The sequence below is a fragment of the Corvus moneduloides genome, chromosome W (assembly GCF_009650955.1).
Source record: "Corvus moneduloides isolate bCorMon1 chromosome W, bCorMon1.pri, whole genome shotgun sequence".
In the NCBI taxonomy this organism is placed as follows: Eukaryota; Metazoa; Chordata; class Aves; order Passeriformes; family Corvidae; genus Corvus; species Corvus moneduloides.
In genome coordinates this window covers 1,830,809-1,849,664 of record NC_045510.1, presented here as the reverse complement: position 1 = coordinate 1,849,664, position 18,856 = coordinate 1,830,809, and the positions used below count along the sequence as shown (strand labels likewise).

At 48.0% G+C, this 18,856-nt stretch overlaps 1 protein-coding gene across 1 annotated transcript; it reads right to left on the bottom strand.

Annotated features, from left to right (window-relative positions):
- Positions 1 to 3,603: 3,603 nt before the first annotated feature.
- Positions 3,604 to 16,675, bottom strand: LOC116437358 (histidine triad nucleotide-binding protein 1-like). The gene is given in 6 exon segments (XM_032095027.1): positions 3,604 to 3,943; positions 4,750 to 4,854; positions 6,313 to 6,342; positions 6,344 to 6,436; positions 6,907 to 6,909; positions 16,409 to 16,675. Coding segments are annotated over 6 exon segments (663 nt in total). The 3' UTR covers positions 3,604 to 3,778.
- Positions 16,676 to 18,856: the final 2,181 nt, after the last annotated feature.

Sequence of the window (18,856 nt, the reverse complement as noted above, 5' to 3'; positions counted from 1 at the left end):
GTTCTTTACTATTATATATACATATATGTGTATAACAAGGCAAACAAACAACAATAACTATGACAGTAACAGCAAACAGAACCACAAACCCAGTGCCAGCCTTCTCGGCTGTCAGGCCCTTTCCCCTTCAGTGCAGTTACTGTCGCAGCTGGCAGGGGCGCTGGCGGCTCCCGGTGAGCAGGGCAGGTGCGATGGTTCCCCCACGGCTGCAGGGGGAGCTCAGGAGCGAGCTCAGGGAGCACGTGGCAATGGCGGCTTGGGATACCGGGAATAGATGGAACAAAGGCTTCACAAACCCCCTGGGCAGCCGATCCCGGTGTCCGGCCAGACCCTCAGGAACAGCAGGCTGGAACAGCAGGGACGAGCACAAATCCCGGGTGGCAGACGAGATGTATCGAACTCCGGAGCTGCAGTGGGGACCCCCGGAGGTCCCGGCAGGCAGGGCGTGCAGGGCTACAGAGTAGCGAAGGCTCGAAGCAACGGCGGGGGCAGGGCGGCAGTAGCCTGGCTCCCAGCGGGGCAAAGAAAGGCAGGCTTGGGAATCCCGGGGTTTTCTCTGGTAGAAGGAAGGCAGCTGAAAAAGCAGAAGTCTGCAGTGCTGACGAATTCCTTCCAGCCTCTCTCTCCGTCCAAACTCTGGGAACTCCCAGCCCACCAGCCCTGGTGACAGAGTAGCCAGATGGACCCCTCCCCCTGTGGCCAGGTCTTTTGTTTTTCTTAAGTACCCAGTAATTTGTCCCCCTGGCAACATGTATGGGGAAAATTCTTTAAGAGATAAAGAAAACAGAACTCCTAAAACCCCAAGACCCTGTCACCCCAGAAATAGAAATGGATTCTGCCCCCACATTTCTCAATGGCATTAAAGTACATTGTGTGCCAGTGTCAACTAAAGCCTTCTACTTTTGTGGGTCTGATGTGCCAGGCCATCGGATCAACACAGTCCAATAGACCCTTTCCTCTACCTGGCTAGAGGCAGGGCCCCTCTAGTTCTGGTCATGGAACTTATTCTTCCCTTTCTGTAAATATGACCTGGAGGTCCCTTCAAGAGGATTGGACATAACATCATCACTCCTATACTGCTGGGAGTATACCCTCATGGAGTGTACCCTCTCTCCTTAGCTGGGGGACGCCAGCTCTTAATAGCAGAGACTCTCGTCTGTCTTGGAGAGATATGGAAGATTCCCTCCTTAAGCTCCTCTTAGTGTCTGGTAGCCCTCTTCAATTTTCTCTTCCAGGCTCCAGACATGCTCAGCCAGTTTTGCTTCCACAGGCGAGATGTGGGCCCATAATGGGGCGGCCACAGTGTCTTCATAAATGCTGAGTTTACTAACCAACGCACCCACCTGTCAATAACCATATCCTGGGACAGGGATCCCAGATGCCTGGCTTCACTACCATCTAGAATTGTATCATTAGCCACAGCATCCCACATTTGGAGCAGGCAGGTCAATATGGACTCATTTGCCTTGCATGTGAACTCTCTATGCAGCTCACACAGCTTGCCCAGGGATAGGGATCAAGTGATAATTTCTGGCTCTGTCTCTTCTGCTGGATGTGAAGGTCCTGCCTCTTCCTCGTCATTCATTATGCAGATTTTCTTTTCTGAACAGGGGTGACTGCTACTGACTTAGGCTGTCTTTCTGGTTCAGCGACGGTTTGCATGCATATGGTGCCTGTTGATTTGTTTCCTTTTCCTTCTGGCTCAGATGTGGTTTGTGTGGATATGGTTCCTGTTGATTTGTTTCTTTTCTCCTCCTCCTGAAAGTGTTGTACCATACCAAGCAGTGTCTGGTAAGCAATGGCCAGGGCCCAGCATGTTGCTGTGAGTTGTCCATCTCTGGAGCTGTCAGAGCCTTTTCCCTTCACATAACTTATTATTTTAACAGGGTCCTGCAGTTGTTCAGGGGTGAACTTCCAGATCATTGGAGGAGAGAAGTTTTCCAAATACTGGCCCATCTCCTTCCACATCCCGTACCACTCAGGATTATCTAATCCCAGGGCAGGCCTCCAGACAACTTCCCTAGAAGTCTCTGTCCTGACTCTAAGCATGGTGTAGACAGTGCAAGCCGTATAGAGAAAACTTAGCAGAACTAACAAGATTATGCTGTCCTTAACATCTAGAGGGAACTCAACATTCTCAAAAACTGTTGTAGCAGGCCTGAAGGGCTGGAAAAACGCATTCTCTCCTCTTCGCCCCACAGGCTGGGTGCAGTTATTAATGAGGCCCCAGAGGTAGCAGCCCAGATTAGGACAGTCAAACAAGACTGAATATACATTCCAAATGAAACTCATTGCCTCTGATGTTATCATGCCATAAACACAGTAAATCAGCAAAGCAATTTTGATTCTGCTCCTGATTGTAAAGAGAGCATCATGATGGGCAAATACTTCCCCATATGCAGAAATATGTACAGGGTACAACATCCACGTGAATACACTGAGAAACATGATGATCAGGAAAGTTTCTGTACCCTAATACACAAATGCTTCAGAACAAAACTGTAATTCTGACCTCTCTCAAGCCTCACGTTGGGCGCCAAAAGATGTGCGGGTTTAAAAGTAAAGCGGAAGGAGAAATGAATCCCACTCAACTACCTCAAGAGAGATTACAGGTCAGAGTTACAATTAGAGAGATTACAAAAAGTACAATGATACAGAGAAAACTGGTTTTAACCCAAAAAGTTGGAGTATAAATTGGCACCCTGTTCATAAGGTGAAGGTCACAGTCCTGTTGAAATTCTGGTCTTCCTCCGGATCCATCAAATGGTGGTGTCCCAAGTCCCCAAACATAAAGATTATATATGCTCAGGTTCTGGTGGGAATGCTCAGTACCTCCCCCAGGGAGTTAAACAATGGGTGATATAATACTGTGAGCCATAGGATATTTTGGGAGTCTTTGATGGTCTAAGTCATTGCAGCTGCCTATTATCTTAGTACCATTGATTCCATTATGGCCCATTAGCAGAGATGACCCCTCAGGCTGGGTGGGAATGTGCTGGTGCTTCCCCAGAGGGGAGTTACCACAGCTGAGTCATTTGTGTGAAGAAAAAGAAACACTACCCTGCTTAGGAAGGTTTGCCTCTTCTTCCTCATCTCATTTAACACCCATCTTGTAGCTTGAGGTGTTGGGTGTACAGTGGGCAGCTACTGCAAGTGATTCATCATTAGCAGTTCATCAGGAACGACATAGAGGGTAGTACAATACACAGTTTAGTTCCATGCACATAGTGCTAAACCAGCACCCTACTCCTGTAACCAGAACACCCAGGTCCAACAGGAGGTGGATGCTTTCAACACAGTGCACCATGCTGAAACCACCCTTAGAAAGCATGCATGTAGCCTCACACCCAGTATCTTCTACAGTTTTAGCAGTAGCCTACACAGGCTTTCTGTACTTTGACATACCTCTGCCAAAGAGCTAAGATGCTGCTTCCTACAAGATGCAAGAGACTGCTAAGTGCTCCCAGCATCACACTTCAAATGAAAAGGAAAATCACTATCTATCTATGGAATGTTCTTAACAGGCGGAAACACTTCACACACTTGCACTCTGGTTTGAACTTGCAGAACTACTTCCCTTCAGTAAGACGCGCAAGACGGAGGTGATATCCCCATGACAAATCTTTATTGTGCAACTGCTGCTCAAAGCTTTTATTACCTTCCACAGACACACGGCACAAAAAATTACACATCGACAGCGGCTAGATTGACAGGCAACAGACGAAATCCATTCAGTGGCGATTTGTACACGTGCAGCAACTCTTGCGGTGCCAAAATCTTAGCCAGGCGGCCAGCCCAACTGACGGCCACCCAGAACGGGTAGATGTATGCGATAGACAGACTGCCCACCCTCGGGCCCTTCATCCACAACCATCCGGAATCCATTGGTCAGGCCCAGGTGAGCAACACACATCTCGCCAACAATCATTACATGCCCAAGAAGCTGGAGAAGGAAGTACAAACCCATAAATAAGTAAAAAAAAAAAGAAAAAAGTAAAACACAGAGGGGAGAGGGTAGGAAGGGAAGGAACGAGAGCAGAGAACCACCCAGAGAAAGCAGCTAGGAAATTCCTAGCAATTCAACCATTACGCTTCAAATTAATGTGTGTCCGACCACTGGCAACTGAAGCTTTCCAAGTAAAGCTACAAAGACCAATTATGCACAGTATAGTGGCAAAAGAGAGCTAGGCAATTTTTTTTAAGATAGACGGCAACAATCAAAAAAACAGCCACTGAAGCTGAATTTGTCTCTGGGTTAAAGCCCCCATTGTGTATTCAGGCAACATAAGCAATCCTGGTGGAAAATAAACTTTAGGCTGCCTTTTGCATGGGTTTACAAAGTCTTTGAACTTAACTTTCATAGCTAAAAGCAAAGCATCCAGCACTTCTCAACCAGCTTTGCCCTTCCTTGCCCCTGACCTGCCAATAACCCCAAGCCCTCTTCCCTGCATTAGAAATACAACTACTCTTACACTAAACCATGACAATAGGCACCTGACTGCACTCCAAAACAACACTGCATTTTGCACCAGAAGTACATACCCAGGGATGAGCACTGCTTTTTATCACTGCTTTTAGTCAGAAAGCTCAACTCCATTACAAGCTAGAGGCAAAAGATTATAGCGCCACAAAACCCAAAGTAGCCTACTGTGCCCTATCAAGAAGGGAAGGGGGATGGGAAAGAGTCTAGTAAATGAGAAACTATCTACAGGTACAGTTTAGCATACAGAAAGCTCACACAGTACTTACAGATTCACCAGAACCTTCAGCTTCAGACAACCCAATAATTGGCTCCTTAGGCATGACTAGGAAAAGTGTCCCAGATTGCAGTGAAAGACCACGGAACGCACGGCACTGGAGGAAGAGCAAACAAAACATAACCGGCTTCAGAGAAAGGTAATAGCTTATGCAAATCAACCTGCCCCACTGAATTCCTACAGAAGCAGATTACCGGATACGCAAAACACAAGCCCGAACATTGATTTTTCTTGCATGATAGTAATGCTTTCTACACCCAAAATACAACATATTTCCAGAGCCCCCTCCAGAATTGGTATTCGTCATGCAAGACGATGAGAGCAAGGAGATGGGCCACCACTTGCAATTAACAACCTTCAGTATGTTTTAGTTCAGGCTGATTGTTTCCTAAGCAGTTTTTCAATTGGATGTGGTCCACGAAGAGGCAGGAGACAAATGGCTTGACTGAATCAGCAAAGAGGTTAGTGAAGTGGAAGAGCAGTGGCCAATCATTTCCCACAAGACAGGGAGCTCAAGCATTGAACAAACATATAATCACAGGAAGCCTGCAAGTGCATAGGACCAGTCTGTCTTCTACATTGCACGCAAACACTACCTTCCAAAGCAGAAGGCATCCTTAACTGTTAACCTTCAGCATTTTAATAACTAAATCATACGGGATATTACCTTAAAGTTAACATCGCATAGGCAACGGCTGCATTGTTTTCCCCCCGATCTAAGCAGCTCACTCTCGTTCCCAGCACCAGCACCCGTGACCCTCGCAAGCATGCTGTTATCACGGTCTTACTTCCCCACAGAAAGAAGGTCTGGGAAGCTTTTGCAGCCTGCAGGATGTCCACTTTCTATTTTTTGGGAGTTTTATAAAGAAAAAACGGTAAAATGTGTAAGTCCTTGCCCTAATAATCCAGTTTGGGGGTTCAGAACCAAATCCTAGCACAGCGAAGCTGTGAAACCTCTTTGATGTAATTACAACATCAGTCGTGTCCGGCATTTCTCCTATGTTGAAACAACTCATTACAATCATTAATCCTACATTCACTGTTCACATACACACACACGGAATGCCTGAGACTGACTAAGTCCGCCTAAAATATGCTTTCAAAACTATCATCCTACACGAGGTAAAACCACTCTCATCCCTCGGCAGCAAATTTTGCACGACTTGCAGTGCAAAAGGGACATCACGCGGCAAATGTCTGCGGCTAACACCAAGTGCGCGAACGTTAGAGGCCCTTCTCTACGCGCGCACACGACACGGTGGGGGTGGCATCCGAGGCGAGTCCGGACAATACCAGCAACCCAGTACGCGCCGCGGCAGCCGGAGGGGTGGGGGTGCGGCACCGAACAAGCTTAGGGGATGGTGCAGTAGAGAGCGCCACAACCCAAAGAGGCCCCGTCCGCCCCTCGTCCCTTCACCCACCCCGCAGCAGCAGCGCCGCCACCCGCCCTACCGCGCGCCCGGGCACCGCACACCGGGTCCTCGGCTCAGACGCCCGCGAGCGCGGGAGGAAGGGGGGGGAAGAGGAACCGCGAAGAGAGCAAAGCCGCGACTACCTCCTCGTCCTCGTCGCTGATGGTACCACTGAATCGCCTTGCCGATGATCTTTCCGAAGACAATAGTAAAGCCACCATGCCGCGCGGCCCACACCCCGCTAATCTCCTCAGCCAAGAACAAAGCCTGCCGTGGCCCCAACACTTCCTCCACTGGGCCAGGCCCTCCGCGGCGCCCATTGGACCGCAGGATCGCCGTCGGTAAATCCTACGCCTCGATTGGCTGTTTTGTTTGTCGTTTTCTCTTGTCCCCGCCCCCTGGTGGGTCCGCCCTGGTCGACCTGGTGCTTACGATGGCTCAGGAAGTTTGCGCGCCCTCAGGGCGCGGAGGGATCTGCCCCGTGTAGTGCTGCGACCTTGAGGGCGGGATACGAGGTCGCAGAAGAGGCTGTAGTAGCTACGAGTACTATTTCTTGTTATTTGTTACCGCATCAAGTCCACCCCAAAGGTGCCTGTGCCTTTTTGGTGCTGCTCCCTCCAGTCAAATGACCTGGCCTGGCATTAACTTTTCAGGACCTTTCGCAGAACCAACAGAAGTTGCTCTACATTGTTCCCTGAAAGCCCCACTTCCATTGTAGACATTTCTATGCTGCATACCTCCTGGGAGAAAACACAATAGAAAGCGTGCATTCAGTGCTGTTGGCTTGACGCCTCAATATAAGATTTGTGTTAAGCTGGATAGGAGGTTTTAGAAAAATAGGCAGTGCCCTCATAGTTGCCAAAGGGTGGTCTGTGGTGCCCTGCACCCCCAGGGACAGTGAGCACTTTGAGTGGTCCACACAACTGTCTTTGAATATATATGAATCCTGCTTTCCTCTATATTAGGCTAAGTATATCCTTGGCCACCTTTGCAGCAAGGGCACATTGTCCTATTTTGCAAAGCTGCTTTCCTGCCGATGGGCCTCCAGCATGCACTGGTGCATGGGGTTATTGCTCCCCAGGTGCAGGATTTGTGTACATTGTCTTGGTTTGAAAGACAGATGTCTGTCAAGGAAGGCGGGAACCTCCCTTGGAATAGAAAATGTGACCCCCTTCCCTCCAAATTATTATAACTCTGAAATTAAGGGGCTTTCAGGCAAAGATATGGGAAAAGAAATAAAAGTTCTTTACAAGTATGTATATGTATAGCAAGGCAAACAAACAACAACAGCAGCAAAAACAAACAAAACCAGAAACCCAATATGCGCCTTCTCTCGGACATCAAGCAACTTTCCCTTTGGTGTAATGTCATAGGTTAGCAAGCATAGTTCCGGAAGGGATGTCCTTGCTAAGGGGTGCTTACAGTTTCCTCTGGGACCTGATAGAACCTATCAGCTGGCCAGTTTGAATATGGACAATTCTCTAAGCCACTTAAAGTTGTGACCGCCTCTGTGATACACACTTAAGAATAGACAAACTCCCCCCTCCAAGCTCTCTCTCATTTCCGGTGCTGGGACAGGTGGCTGCAGGCCCCGTGTGGGGGCCAGTGGCCCGGCCAGGCCCTGCTTGGGCCAGGCCGGGCCGGGCCACGGCCATCCTGAAGTCGATGGACCTGTTCCAGCCGTGGAACCCCCCCCACTGCCTTGCCATGGGCAGCCGGAGCGGCTTGGCTCTCCCCCCTCTCCACTGCGATAAGAAAAATTCAACATCCCAGCTGCAAAGCTGCAAGGCCGAGGTGAGATTAACCCTTTTTATTGCTGTGAAGAGCTGAAAACCTGAGAGAAGAGAGAGAGGAGATGCTTAAAGCTGAAATTCTGTTGTGATGCTATGATAGAGTATCCCGTTGTAATTTCATGAAGATATGGGGGGTGGAGTGTTCAACTCGTAAGCAAAAGCAGCTGCGCTGAGATAGGCAGATGCTGACGCAGCTGTAATTTCATGAGAAGTTTGGACAGGGAGAGATGGACCAGATGAGGACTTTTGCTCCAAATGGGAAAGGAGAAAACCTCAGTTCCTAGAGATGCTCCCAGAGATAGTCCTAACGATGAAGATGAGGAAGACCCTTTGCTCCCAGGGAAGGAGAAGGGCCTCTGTTTTTTGTTTCTGAACGGCTCAACCTTAAAATTGTACCCCAAAAAACTTCAAGAGTGGACCCTCGAAAGCAGTTGCGGGAAAAGCTGCAAGTCGGGGGAAGGGACTCACATGCAGGCAGAGAGACTCCTCTTCCTAAATGGACTGAACAATATTTGGAAGTGGGCGGCTGTCTCGTTGTGATAATGTTTTCATAGCACAAGCAAGAAGAGACTTCTCTTTCTAAATGGACTGAACAAGGTTATTATGGAAGTGGTAAACAGACTGAACATCTTAAGGGTTGTCTTTTTACATTGTCAGTGGGAGAAGGGAGGAAGGTGGGGGGAGGAGGAAAGTTCTGAAGGTGGTATAATTTTTTTTTTTCCCCTTCTTTTAGGTCTGTTAATAAACTTCTTTATATTCTTTCAAGTTTGGTGCCTGCTTTGCGTTTCTCCTAATTCTTATCTCACAGAAGATAAACAGTAATGAGTATTTTAGACCAAACCACTACATGTAATTAAGACCAGAGCTGGCAGGGGCACTGTTGTCTCCTGGTGAGGCAGGGCAGGTGCGATGATTCCCACGTGGCTGCAGGGGTCGCTGTGGCGTGAGCTCAGCCACCTCTTCACACAGTTAATAGCAAATCAGCCAGCGGGAGAGATTGAAAAGGGGCTTCCTTTAGAACCTCACAGTGGCAGCCGATCCTGGTGCCCCTCCAGATAGCAAAATGGGCTGTAGCAGGAATCTCAGAGTAGCAGCTGGAACAGCAGAGGCAGGCACACCCGGGCTGGCAAACAAAATGTAGCAGAAACTTCGCAGCTGTAGCAGGAGCTGCATGATGTCTCGGCAGGCACGGGGTGCTGAGTGTAGCGAAAAACTTGGAGCAGTGGCAGAAAAACGGTGGGGCTGGGCTGATACGCGGAAAAGACTCCACTACTAGAATAAGTAGTAAAGAAGGTAAGTTTATTCCAGCGCTGGGACGCATGGGGGATAGTTCCTCCAAAGTCATGCATGCCAACAGCAGCATTCAGCTTGGTATATATCGGGTTACGAGTTCCATATTCATTGAGTTTCCCAATATGCCTATACATATTCATTACCTAGCCCTGCCTAGCCTCGCCTCATATTACAATGAGCCCAAAAGTCATTTACATCTGCGTTGCGCTTGCGCAGTGTCATTTGGTGGTCGTGGGTAGGGGTCTCTGGGATGAAGTAAGAGTCTTCCTCAGATGAAGTAGTCTTCTTCATTCTGAACTTTTCACCTTGCTTCCCTGCGCATGGTCCTTATGTCCCTGGCCCAAGTCCAAACTTCAAGGCTGGTTTAAGTTAGTTTTAGATTTGAAAACAGGATCTTTGGTCAAGATTCCTTCCCTTTATCAATAGTCTTATATCTTCTCATTCTGCTTTGGTAGGCACAATAAGTGTTGAGCAAGCTGTATACATTGTTTTTAAGAAACAGCTTCTTATTAAATCATTTACCCTCTGCTTCCCCCTCCTCCCCCTGATTCCGTCCCCCCTTTTCTATAGAGTTAGTAAATTCTTTGACTAATACACAAATTCTTTTCCTAATAATCTTTTACGATAAGTGTCCCTTAATGCTTTTCCATTTGCATTTGACAAGGTAGTTAAGACTGATAACTTCTTTAGTACTCTATAGTTCCAAACAAGCAACATAATAGACAACATAAGGCAAGTACTCACCAAAATTAATAAAACAATTATGGGGTGACATAGAATATTCAGAAGGCCAGTGGCGGTAGGTGACCATCCAAAAAGCGCGCCCCACCAGTTATGACCTGCATCTTGTTTTACTCTTTGCAAGATACTGCTTATTTCTTGTGTGTCATGATGGATGGTGACTAAGGTCTTTTTCCTGTTCTTTTGGATTTCTTCTAAAATCTCAATTAGATCCTGATGTTTCACTAATTGCTTTACTAATGTGAGGTCCATCCCAATAGGTGTGGGTAGCAATTTATGGTATATGGTGTAGTTAGACCTTATGAATTGATGAGACACAACCGGTGCTAAATACGAAAAGTCACAACAAAAAATCTTGGTAAAATTACAAATACAAAAATTAGAGTGATTCCTGGCAGCTACATTTATATCACTGTCATCTATCATCATAAAAGTGCAGATAGTTCTTAAGCACACACAACCTTGAACAATATATACAAGTACAGTTTTCGGTGTAGTGCCTGGGTGGACCTCGAAGTGACAAATGCCTTGTTCTACATCAAGGCATATGTCTTTGGCATCAAGTGTATTACTTTCACAGATAAATCCTTGTTGTTCCCATGTGATGCAAGATTCTAAATTTACCGTTTGCCATTTTTCTTCTACCATCTGAGCCCATACTTTGTGTTCAGAGGGATAAAAAACTGTCCCTTCATAGTTTAGTCCCAATGCAACAATCGGATGAATTACATAAACTGTGGCATTCCGTATCGTAAGCACTAAGGCAGTAGCTATGTTAGTCATTGGGTCATAAGTGAAATTTACCAAGGTCCACCAGGATTGGAGCTTTCTTTCTAACTTAGTAGCATTATTCCAAACAGCTCCTTGGATTCCAATAGGGAAAGCACCTTCATTTCCTTGTCTTATAATTAAGGAAGCTGTTGACTGCATCCATAATTGGGCTTGTATGCAGCTAAGGGCAAATGATACATTGTCTTGAGCTACACCAAGTGTGTTTAATATCAGTCTGTGGTCCAGGTCGCTGGTCTTTGCGAGGTCTGGGAGTATTTTTGAGACTTGCCACTGGCCGTTTCCTCATGCTAATAGGGAGGATTGTAGGGGCTGTTTTAATTTGGTCAGATCACTGGTTGCCGTGGCCAATTTATTCATCAGTATCTCTGAATCAATTCCGTTATAGACTCCCAGTCCTGTTCCCAGCATGCCAGTCAGATCTCTCCGCATTCTGCCTTTGAGGGGGCTTTGCTTTTGCAGCCAGGCTGTCCACCCTTCAAAGGATGTTTGTATTAAAGGGGAGCAGGCTGATTGGATCTCAGAAATATTAATTTGCATTAGTAGTTCTACACGCTTAAGAGACCATTCTGGATTAAACATCAATAATTTCTGGCCTATATTCCTCACTACATAGGGGCCAATCTCATAAATCTTTGGTTCAGGCTTAAGTGGTGCGACCTGGGTTTGGATTCAAGTGCTGGCCTAAGTTGTAACAGCCCTAGCCATGGTATTTATCTTGAATTTGAATGAGAGCCTGTCGCTGTTGTACCGGGGACGGCGACAAAAACGACATAAGTTCAGTCCAGGAGGAAATGGAAATATTTAATAAATTACAAACTCATTTATATAACTTGGTTCGCTAGAATGGCATGAGGCCATTGGTCCCTTGACCATCCACCTCCCAGAGTGATTGGTTAAGACCCTATAACACCCATTTCAAAATATTTTCTCCAGTGTACCATAACAATACTACACAACAAGCTTGCACCTGTGAGATGAAGTCTTGGTTTACAAAAACCTATCACTGTTTTCAGCTAGCCTGCGTGAGAAAGCAAGCCTTTCACAGGATGCTGGCAGAAAGCTGGAGAATTTCTCTGCTTCTAACTTTTCAGCATCCACAATTTCCCCTTTTTGTTTTAAGACCAGAAAGGCAGCGTTTGTAATCCTCTGCGGAATCCCTCGCAGCAAGGAGAACAAACACAGCATAAGGGATCCGTTTGGTAATGGCTGTTACCAAACTGAATCCAAATCAGATACTGATTTAAAGTGAGCAGAGAGATTCTCCAGCAGTGCCATGGGAGATATATCTAGCGAACTCAATTCTACATCAGTTATTAATTCTAAATAGCCTTAAGGGTTCTACATCAGTTGCTAATTCTAGATAGCCTTAAGGGCTTTGACATTCTGACTCCATAACAAAAGAAACTTAAAGTTCAGTCTCTGCTTGTAGAAGGACCATCTGACTGATGGTCGACATCTTGGTCATCATTCGAAGGATCATTCGGCTGATGATCTGCATTTTTCTGGTCATAATTTGGAGGTTGCTTGTTGGTCCCATTCTGCTTCTGGTACCGCAGGTCAGGGCGAACACATCTTGCAGGTACCATCGTACCCCAGTATCTATGGAAACGCAAGCATATCCACGACCCCAAGCAATGAGCTCTCACGGGCCTTCCCACTTGTTAGTGAGTAGATCCCGTACCCAGACTTTCACCCGAGGCAGGTGCGTCTCGCCTGAAGACTGCACTGAAAGAAAATGATTCAGAATAACAGCATTATTTGAATTTGGTGGCACTGTAATATTACAGCTGGTGGTGGGGTCCGAGGCTGTGACCCAGGAAGAGATGACCGGTCCAGGGAGATGGTCCCGAAAGGAATCGCCTTCCCGGGGTCCGGTGTCTTCCTCTCAGCTGCTGGCAGAGGGGCCCTTGCAGAAGCTGTCAGCTCTTTAGTGATATCAGCTCGTGATTCCAGCTCAGCTCTGCAGGGCAGCCTCTAGGCCAAACCAGATCAGAGAGAGACGAGAAGGCCCGTGTGGCTGGTTCCGCACAAAGGTAGCTTTATTGTGGGTCCTCTCCGGCGAAGGGAAGCCAGGGACGAGCTCTCTCTCTACAGAGGCGAATTGGTCTTCTTTTATAGGGATACAGGGGATCAGCAAGGGGACCAATGGATTACAGAGGGTCTGGGACAGACCAATGGGTTACAGAACGATCTGCATAGGGTATCCCAAAGGATTGTGGGTCTACTTTTCCTCACCATGACTCAAAAGTAGTCACCTTTCCAGGGAGTCCTGCTGGGCGATTGCAAAATCTTTTATCTCAGCAGACATCCCTCCAGGGCAGTGGCTGGGCATATCCCACAACTCCCCCTTCTGTATTTATTAAAAAGGCATTCCCAGCAGCCTTTCTGCAGCAACGTAGGAGGCAAGAGAACATAAGTAACACAGTAATAATTACAATGAATACCCACAGAGCTCCCTTAATCAAAGATGCAATCCATCCCGTTATTCCCCATCGTCCAAAAGGTCATTGTCTACTTTTAGGTCATCGAGGCAGTGGTGAGGACAGCATCAACGTAGATACATTTCATCTTTGGGCAGGGATGGGGCTTCTGAGAGGGAATACAAGCAAGATTTGTTAGCTTTGTGGTGAGAGGGGAGGTTTTGGGGTTTAGGGAAGTCTGACAAGGGTTGAGGGAAGGGGATATTTTGGGGTAACAAGGGGTGATAACATATAAACTAGGGATCAGTTTTTCCAGGCTGTGTCTGGCCTACGGCTTGACTTTTTGCTGTAGCTTCTTGTTCAGCTTTCTGTTTTGTCTGCTGCCGTGTGGTGGGACGATCTTTTTCCTGGTTGGTGGGCATCCGGCGACGTTTTCGTCTCCATGCCAAGCTGGTCTGGTTTTGTGGAGGTCCTGTATATGTCTCAGGAGAGTTCTTGGTGTTTGTGGTAGCAGTGTTTGTAGGGCCTAAGTATGGTTTAATACTTTTTCCTGGGAACCACTTCAGGCCAGATGGTAGCTGGACACAGGCGTAGCCTCTCCCCCAGGTAATCAATTGGAAAGGCCCAGAGACCTGGTGTGATTCAGGGTCCTTTACCAGCACTGGCAGCTTCTCCATGAGCTTAGCTTGGGTTGAATTTGAGAAGTGGCGGAGTACTGGGGGGTCAGGCTCTGACGATGTACCATTTAGGAAGTTAATGACATAGAGAGCCTTACAGAGTCTTTCAACAGGAGACAAGATTTCTGTTTCTCTCTGTTGCTGGTTGAGGACTCTTTTGAGGGTTTGGTGGGTCCTTTCTACGATGGATTGTCCTGTGGGATTGCTAGGTATGCCTGTCTTGTGTTTTATTCCCCATTGGTTGAAGAAATCTTTTAACTTGTGAGAGGTGTAGGCAGGCCCATTATCTGTTTTGATTTCTTCAGGGACTCCCAGGGTGGCGAAGGCAAGGAGAAAATGCTTGATGACGTGGATGGCACTTTCTCCTGCATGGGCTGACGCAAACACTGCCCCAGAAAATGTGTCAACTGACACATGCACGTATTTGGATCTCCCAAAGGATGGGAAGTGGGTTACATCAGTTTGCCACAATTGGCAGCTGTTCAGACCACGGGGGTTGACTCCGGTACCCATAGATGCTATTTGGTAGTTCTGGCAGTTTGGGCACGTTGCAATGATAGCTTTTGCTTGATCTTTTGAAAGCTTGAACATTCTGACGAGGGCAGGAATGTTTTGGTGAAAAAATGCATGTGACAACTTTGCCTGGGCAAAGATGTCAGGGACGTTTGCAGTCTGTGCTGGCATGGCCAGTGCATCTGCTCTCCTGTTCCCTTCGGCAATGGGACCAGGGAGGTCAGTGTGTGACCTCACATGCATAATGTAGTAAGGCTGTTTTCTGTGCGAGATTAAATGGATTAATGTAGAAACCAATTGGTATAATTTTTGGTTGGAGACCTCCTTTAGAAAAGCATGTTCAGCCCTCATAGCTATGCCAGCGACATAAGCCGAATCTGTGACCAGATTAAAAGGTTCATCTTTAAACTTCTCAAAGGCTCTGACAACAGCTGCTAATTCAGCAATCTGTGGAGATCCCTCTACTATTTGGATATCAGATTCCCATTTCTGGGTATTGGGTTGTCTCCATGTCATGACAGACTGATGTGACGAACCATCAGTAAAGACAGTCAGAGCTTTAAGAGGTTTTCTACTTTGGATTAATTTTGGAATCAATTTAAAAGCTGCTTCACGGTAGAAAAGTCTGTGTTTTGGCACGTGAACAGAAATTTGGCCTGTGTAGCTATCTAGGGCTAACTGGAGGCTCTCATTGGTCCAGAGCAACAGCCTCAGATCTTCAGTGGTTAATGACAAGTATATGCATGTGAACTCACACCCTGCAAGAGAGCGGAGACGAGTTCTGGCCTTTTTTATTAAATGTGCCATTACTTCTTGGAAGGTGGTTAATGTCTTTGTAGGTTGATGGCTTGTGAAGACCCATTCAAGTATCAGCAAAGGGTCTCTGAGTTGAGGGTCCCATTGGAAGATCAGTCCATGGAAACAGGGAGCTTTACCCAAAACTGCAAACTGAAGAGGCAGGCTGGGTTCAACGCGATGGGCTTGGCGTGAAGACAGGGCTTCTTGAACTTTAGTGATGGTAACTCGAGCTTCAGGTGTGAGGACGCATGGAGAGTCCAAGTCTTTGCTGCCATGGAGGAGGTTGAAGAGGGGATCAAGGTCTTCATTTGTGACTCCCAGTAGGGGGCGTATCCAATTTATGGATCCATACAGGCTGTGTAAGTCCCTTAGGGTTTTAGGGTCCTTTTTGATGGAGAGTTGCTGGGGTACGATGGTTCTCTCACGGATCTGGAGGCCGAGGTAAGTCCATGGGCTGGAGTGCTGCACTTTGTCTTCATGAATCTCGAACCCTGCTTCTTCTATGGTTTCAATTGTCTTTTTAAGAGTTCTGTCCAAGTAAGTTTTTTCTGATGCACAGATTAGTATGTCATCCATATAGTGGTAAATGATTGCTTCTGGAAACAGGCTCCTGATGGGGGATAGAATGCGGGCGACATACCACTGGTAGGTGGTTGGGCTGTTCTTCATGCCTTGTGGAAGGACGAGCCAATGGTACCTTCTGAGTGGGGCTTCATTGTTAAGAGAGGGGATGGAGAAGGCGAACCGTGGTGCATCCTGGGGATGGAGCGGGATGTTAAAGAACCAGTCTTTAATGTCTATGATGGCCAGCAGCCAGTCTCGGGGCAGCATCGATGGTGATGGCAGGCCGGGTTGGAGGAGGCCCATGTCTTCAATGACCTCATTGATCTTTCGTAGGTCATGGAGTAGTCTCCATTTGTTTGTGCCGGGCTTTTTCAGTACAAAGACAGGGGAATTCCAAGGACTTGTAGTCTCAGTGATATGACCTTTGGCAAGTTGCTCCTCCACCAGGGCTTACAGCGCTGAGTTTTTCTTCTTCAAGGGGCCACTGCCTTGTCCATTTTGGGTTGTCAGTCTTCCAGGTGAGCGGGGGAGTAGATGGCAGCGTACGTTTCTCAGTGGCCCCAGTCAGAAATCCTGGCTGGGAATGCTAAGAGTGGCACCCCACTGGGATAGAAGGTCTCTGCCCCATAAGGTGATGGGGGCTCTTACCACGAATGGTCGGGTGGTCGCTATCTTGCCCTCAGGTCCTTCAATGACAACATTTCGTTTGCTCCTCATGGATACTGCAACTCCACCAATCCCGGAGATCATACCTGCCACTGGCTCCAGTTCCCAATTCCCTGGCCACTCGGAGCGGGCGATGATGGTCACGTCTGCTCCGGTGTCCAGCATCCCTGGGCGGTAGACCCTCTCTCCTTTACAGAACAAGCTGCACTCGATGGTCAGTTTGTTTGAGCCCACGATCTCTATCCACATTGCTGTAGGATTGAGAGGAAGCTGTTCTGGGCGGTTCTGTGGAAGTAAAAAAGCTTGAGCAATCGGTGTTCCCTGTGGGAGAAAGAAAGGTGTGTCCGTGCAGCAAAGCTGGACAAGAATCTCTTGTCCAGGGTGCACTGTTTGTATCTCAGGTAATACAAAGAGTTGTTCTGGACCATGGATGGTATCGCTTAGGATAAGAATGTCCCATGGGCCGTCATGCGGTCCATACTTTCCTGTGGGAATACGATAAAAACGCTTGTCAACAAAGTTAAATGGCAGTGATGTTACCAGTTGGCGTCTCGTTCCGATCGGTAGCGCTCCGTGTGTTGGATCCTTCTCATGTGTTCTGGGATCGCCTGGGATGATGGCGCCAGGCGAGGTCCAGCTGTCTGCTCTCGGTGGTCCGATGTGGAGTTCACAGCTGAAGCGGGGTAGTATGGCCTTTGATTTGTTGTCTGGGCACGGGGCCTTGACACCGTGCTCTGATAGAAGTTTTTTGGACGCTGCTGGTGCTGTTGCTGTCTCTGGTGCCTTTGGTAGGCGGCACGACGGTCCTGGGTGGGTGACCTTTGTGGGCAGTCCTTTATAAAGTGTCCAAGTTCGCCACAATAGAAACAGCGGGCATTCTCCTTAGAGACTGCTGCAGCAAATGCACCGGAAACTCCTTCTGTGATGCCCTTTACAACTGCTTGGGTCATTGTGTTTTCTGTGGATGTGTGTCTAGTACAGGTCTCTATCATTTGTTCTATTGTGGGTTCTGTCCATGGGTAGGGCCCTCAAGATATTCTTACATTGTTCGTTAGCATTTACTATGGCAAGTTTGCCCAAAAGTTCCTTTCGTCCATCCGGACTTTCTATCTGTCTCTCTAAGCTAGCTTTCAAACGATCAACAAACTGAATGAAGCTTTCATTTGCTGACTGTTTGATGTTAGAGAAATATTGTGTAGGAACAGAATCATCAGGGGTGAGAAACAGCGATGTCTTAGCTGCAATAGCTATGTCTTGTAATGCTACTTCAGGTAAGGTTGTAGCTTGATCTAGGGGTTTTTGGAGGTCACCTTCTCCAGCCAGTTGTTCTATTGTCCAATCTGTCTGATTTGCATCTTTAGCATAAGTGTCAGACAGTGTTTTTAAATGTCTTTTCCAATGCCTTTCCCATAACATATATTCAGCAGGGGAAAGGATGCAGTTAACAATGTTTTTAATATCATGTGGTACTAATGTATAGGCAGAGAAAGTGGCTTCCAATAAGTTTCTAAAGAAATGTGACCCTCTCCCATGGTCTTTTGCTGCCTTGCTAAGCTCTTTGATTTCTTTGTATGGGATAGGTTCCCATGTTTTTGTAGATGGACCACCCCTCCTCCCTCTCCCTATAACGACTGGAAAAGCTGAAATTTTCTGAGCCAACGCCCAATCCCCCTCCCGGTTTGCTTCCCTGCGTGTCTGTGCCCATTGGTCTTCAGATTCAGTCAGAGCTGCTGCTACTGTCATCTGAACAGGAGGGATAGGCCGTGGGAGGGCGGGGCTGGGATACAGGGGGTGTAGCGCGGCGTTTTCGAAATGCCGGCTCTGCTTTACCCAGGGCAGGAATGGCGGGGGGTCGGGGGTGGTTTGAGGGGTGGGAAGGGGGTCCTGTTATGGCAGCATGTGGGTGGAGAGGTTGTACAGCAGCAGGTCGTTTGGGGGGGGTTCAGATTACAGGTAGTGCCGGTTTCGCAATTCCATGTGGAGTCGGGGTGGGGGAAAGGAGGGTGGGGGGGGGGGCAGTAGGCTCTAGTGCAGCAGCGGGGGGAATGGGGATTGCACAAGAACCCGTAGTGGGGGGGGGGGGGGTGCAGGGAGAGGGGGAACATCAGCAGGGATTGTGCAAGATGCAGCTGGGAGGGGGGAGAGCGGGTGTGCCGGCGCCTGCCAGGGTGTCAGGGCAATTTGCAGTGGGGGAAGGGGGGAGGGAGATTCCATTCTATGGGCGATAGCCTGAGGCGGTTCCGCAGATAGCTGCGTTCCACCAGCGGCGAGAGGGGCAGACACTGGAGGGGGGGCATGACGCTTGTTCCGTGCCCCACGGTGTGTGCGCGGAGCTCTGCGGGACCGGTCCCATGTTGTACCATGCTTGCTCCGTGGGTGCGGGGGGGGGGCAGCAGCAGCGGGGCGGCTTGCTGGGACGGGGCCGCCGCG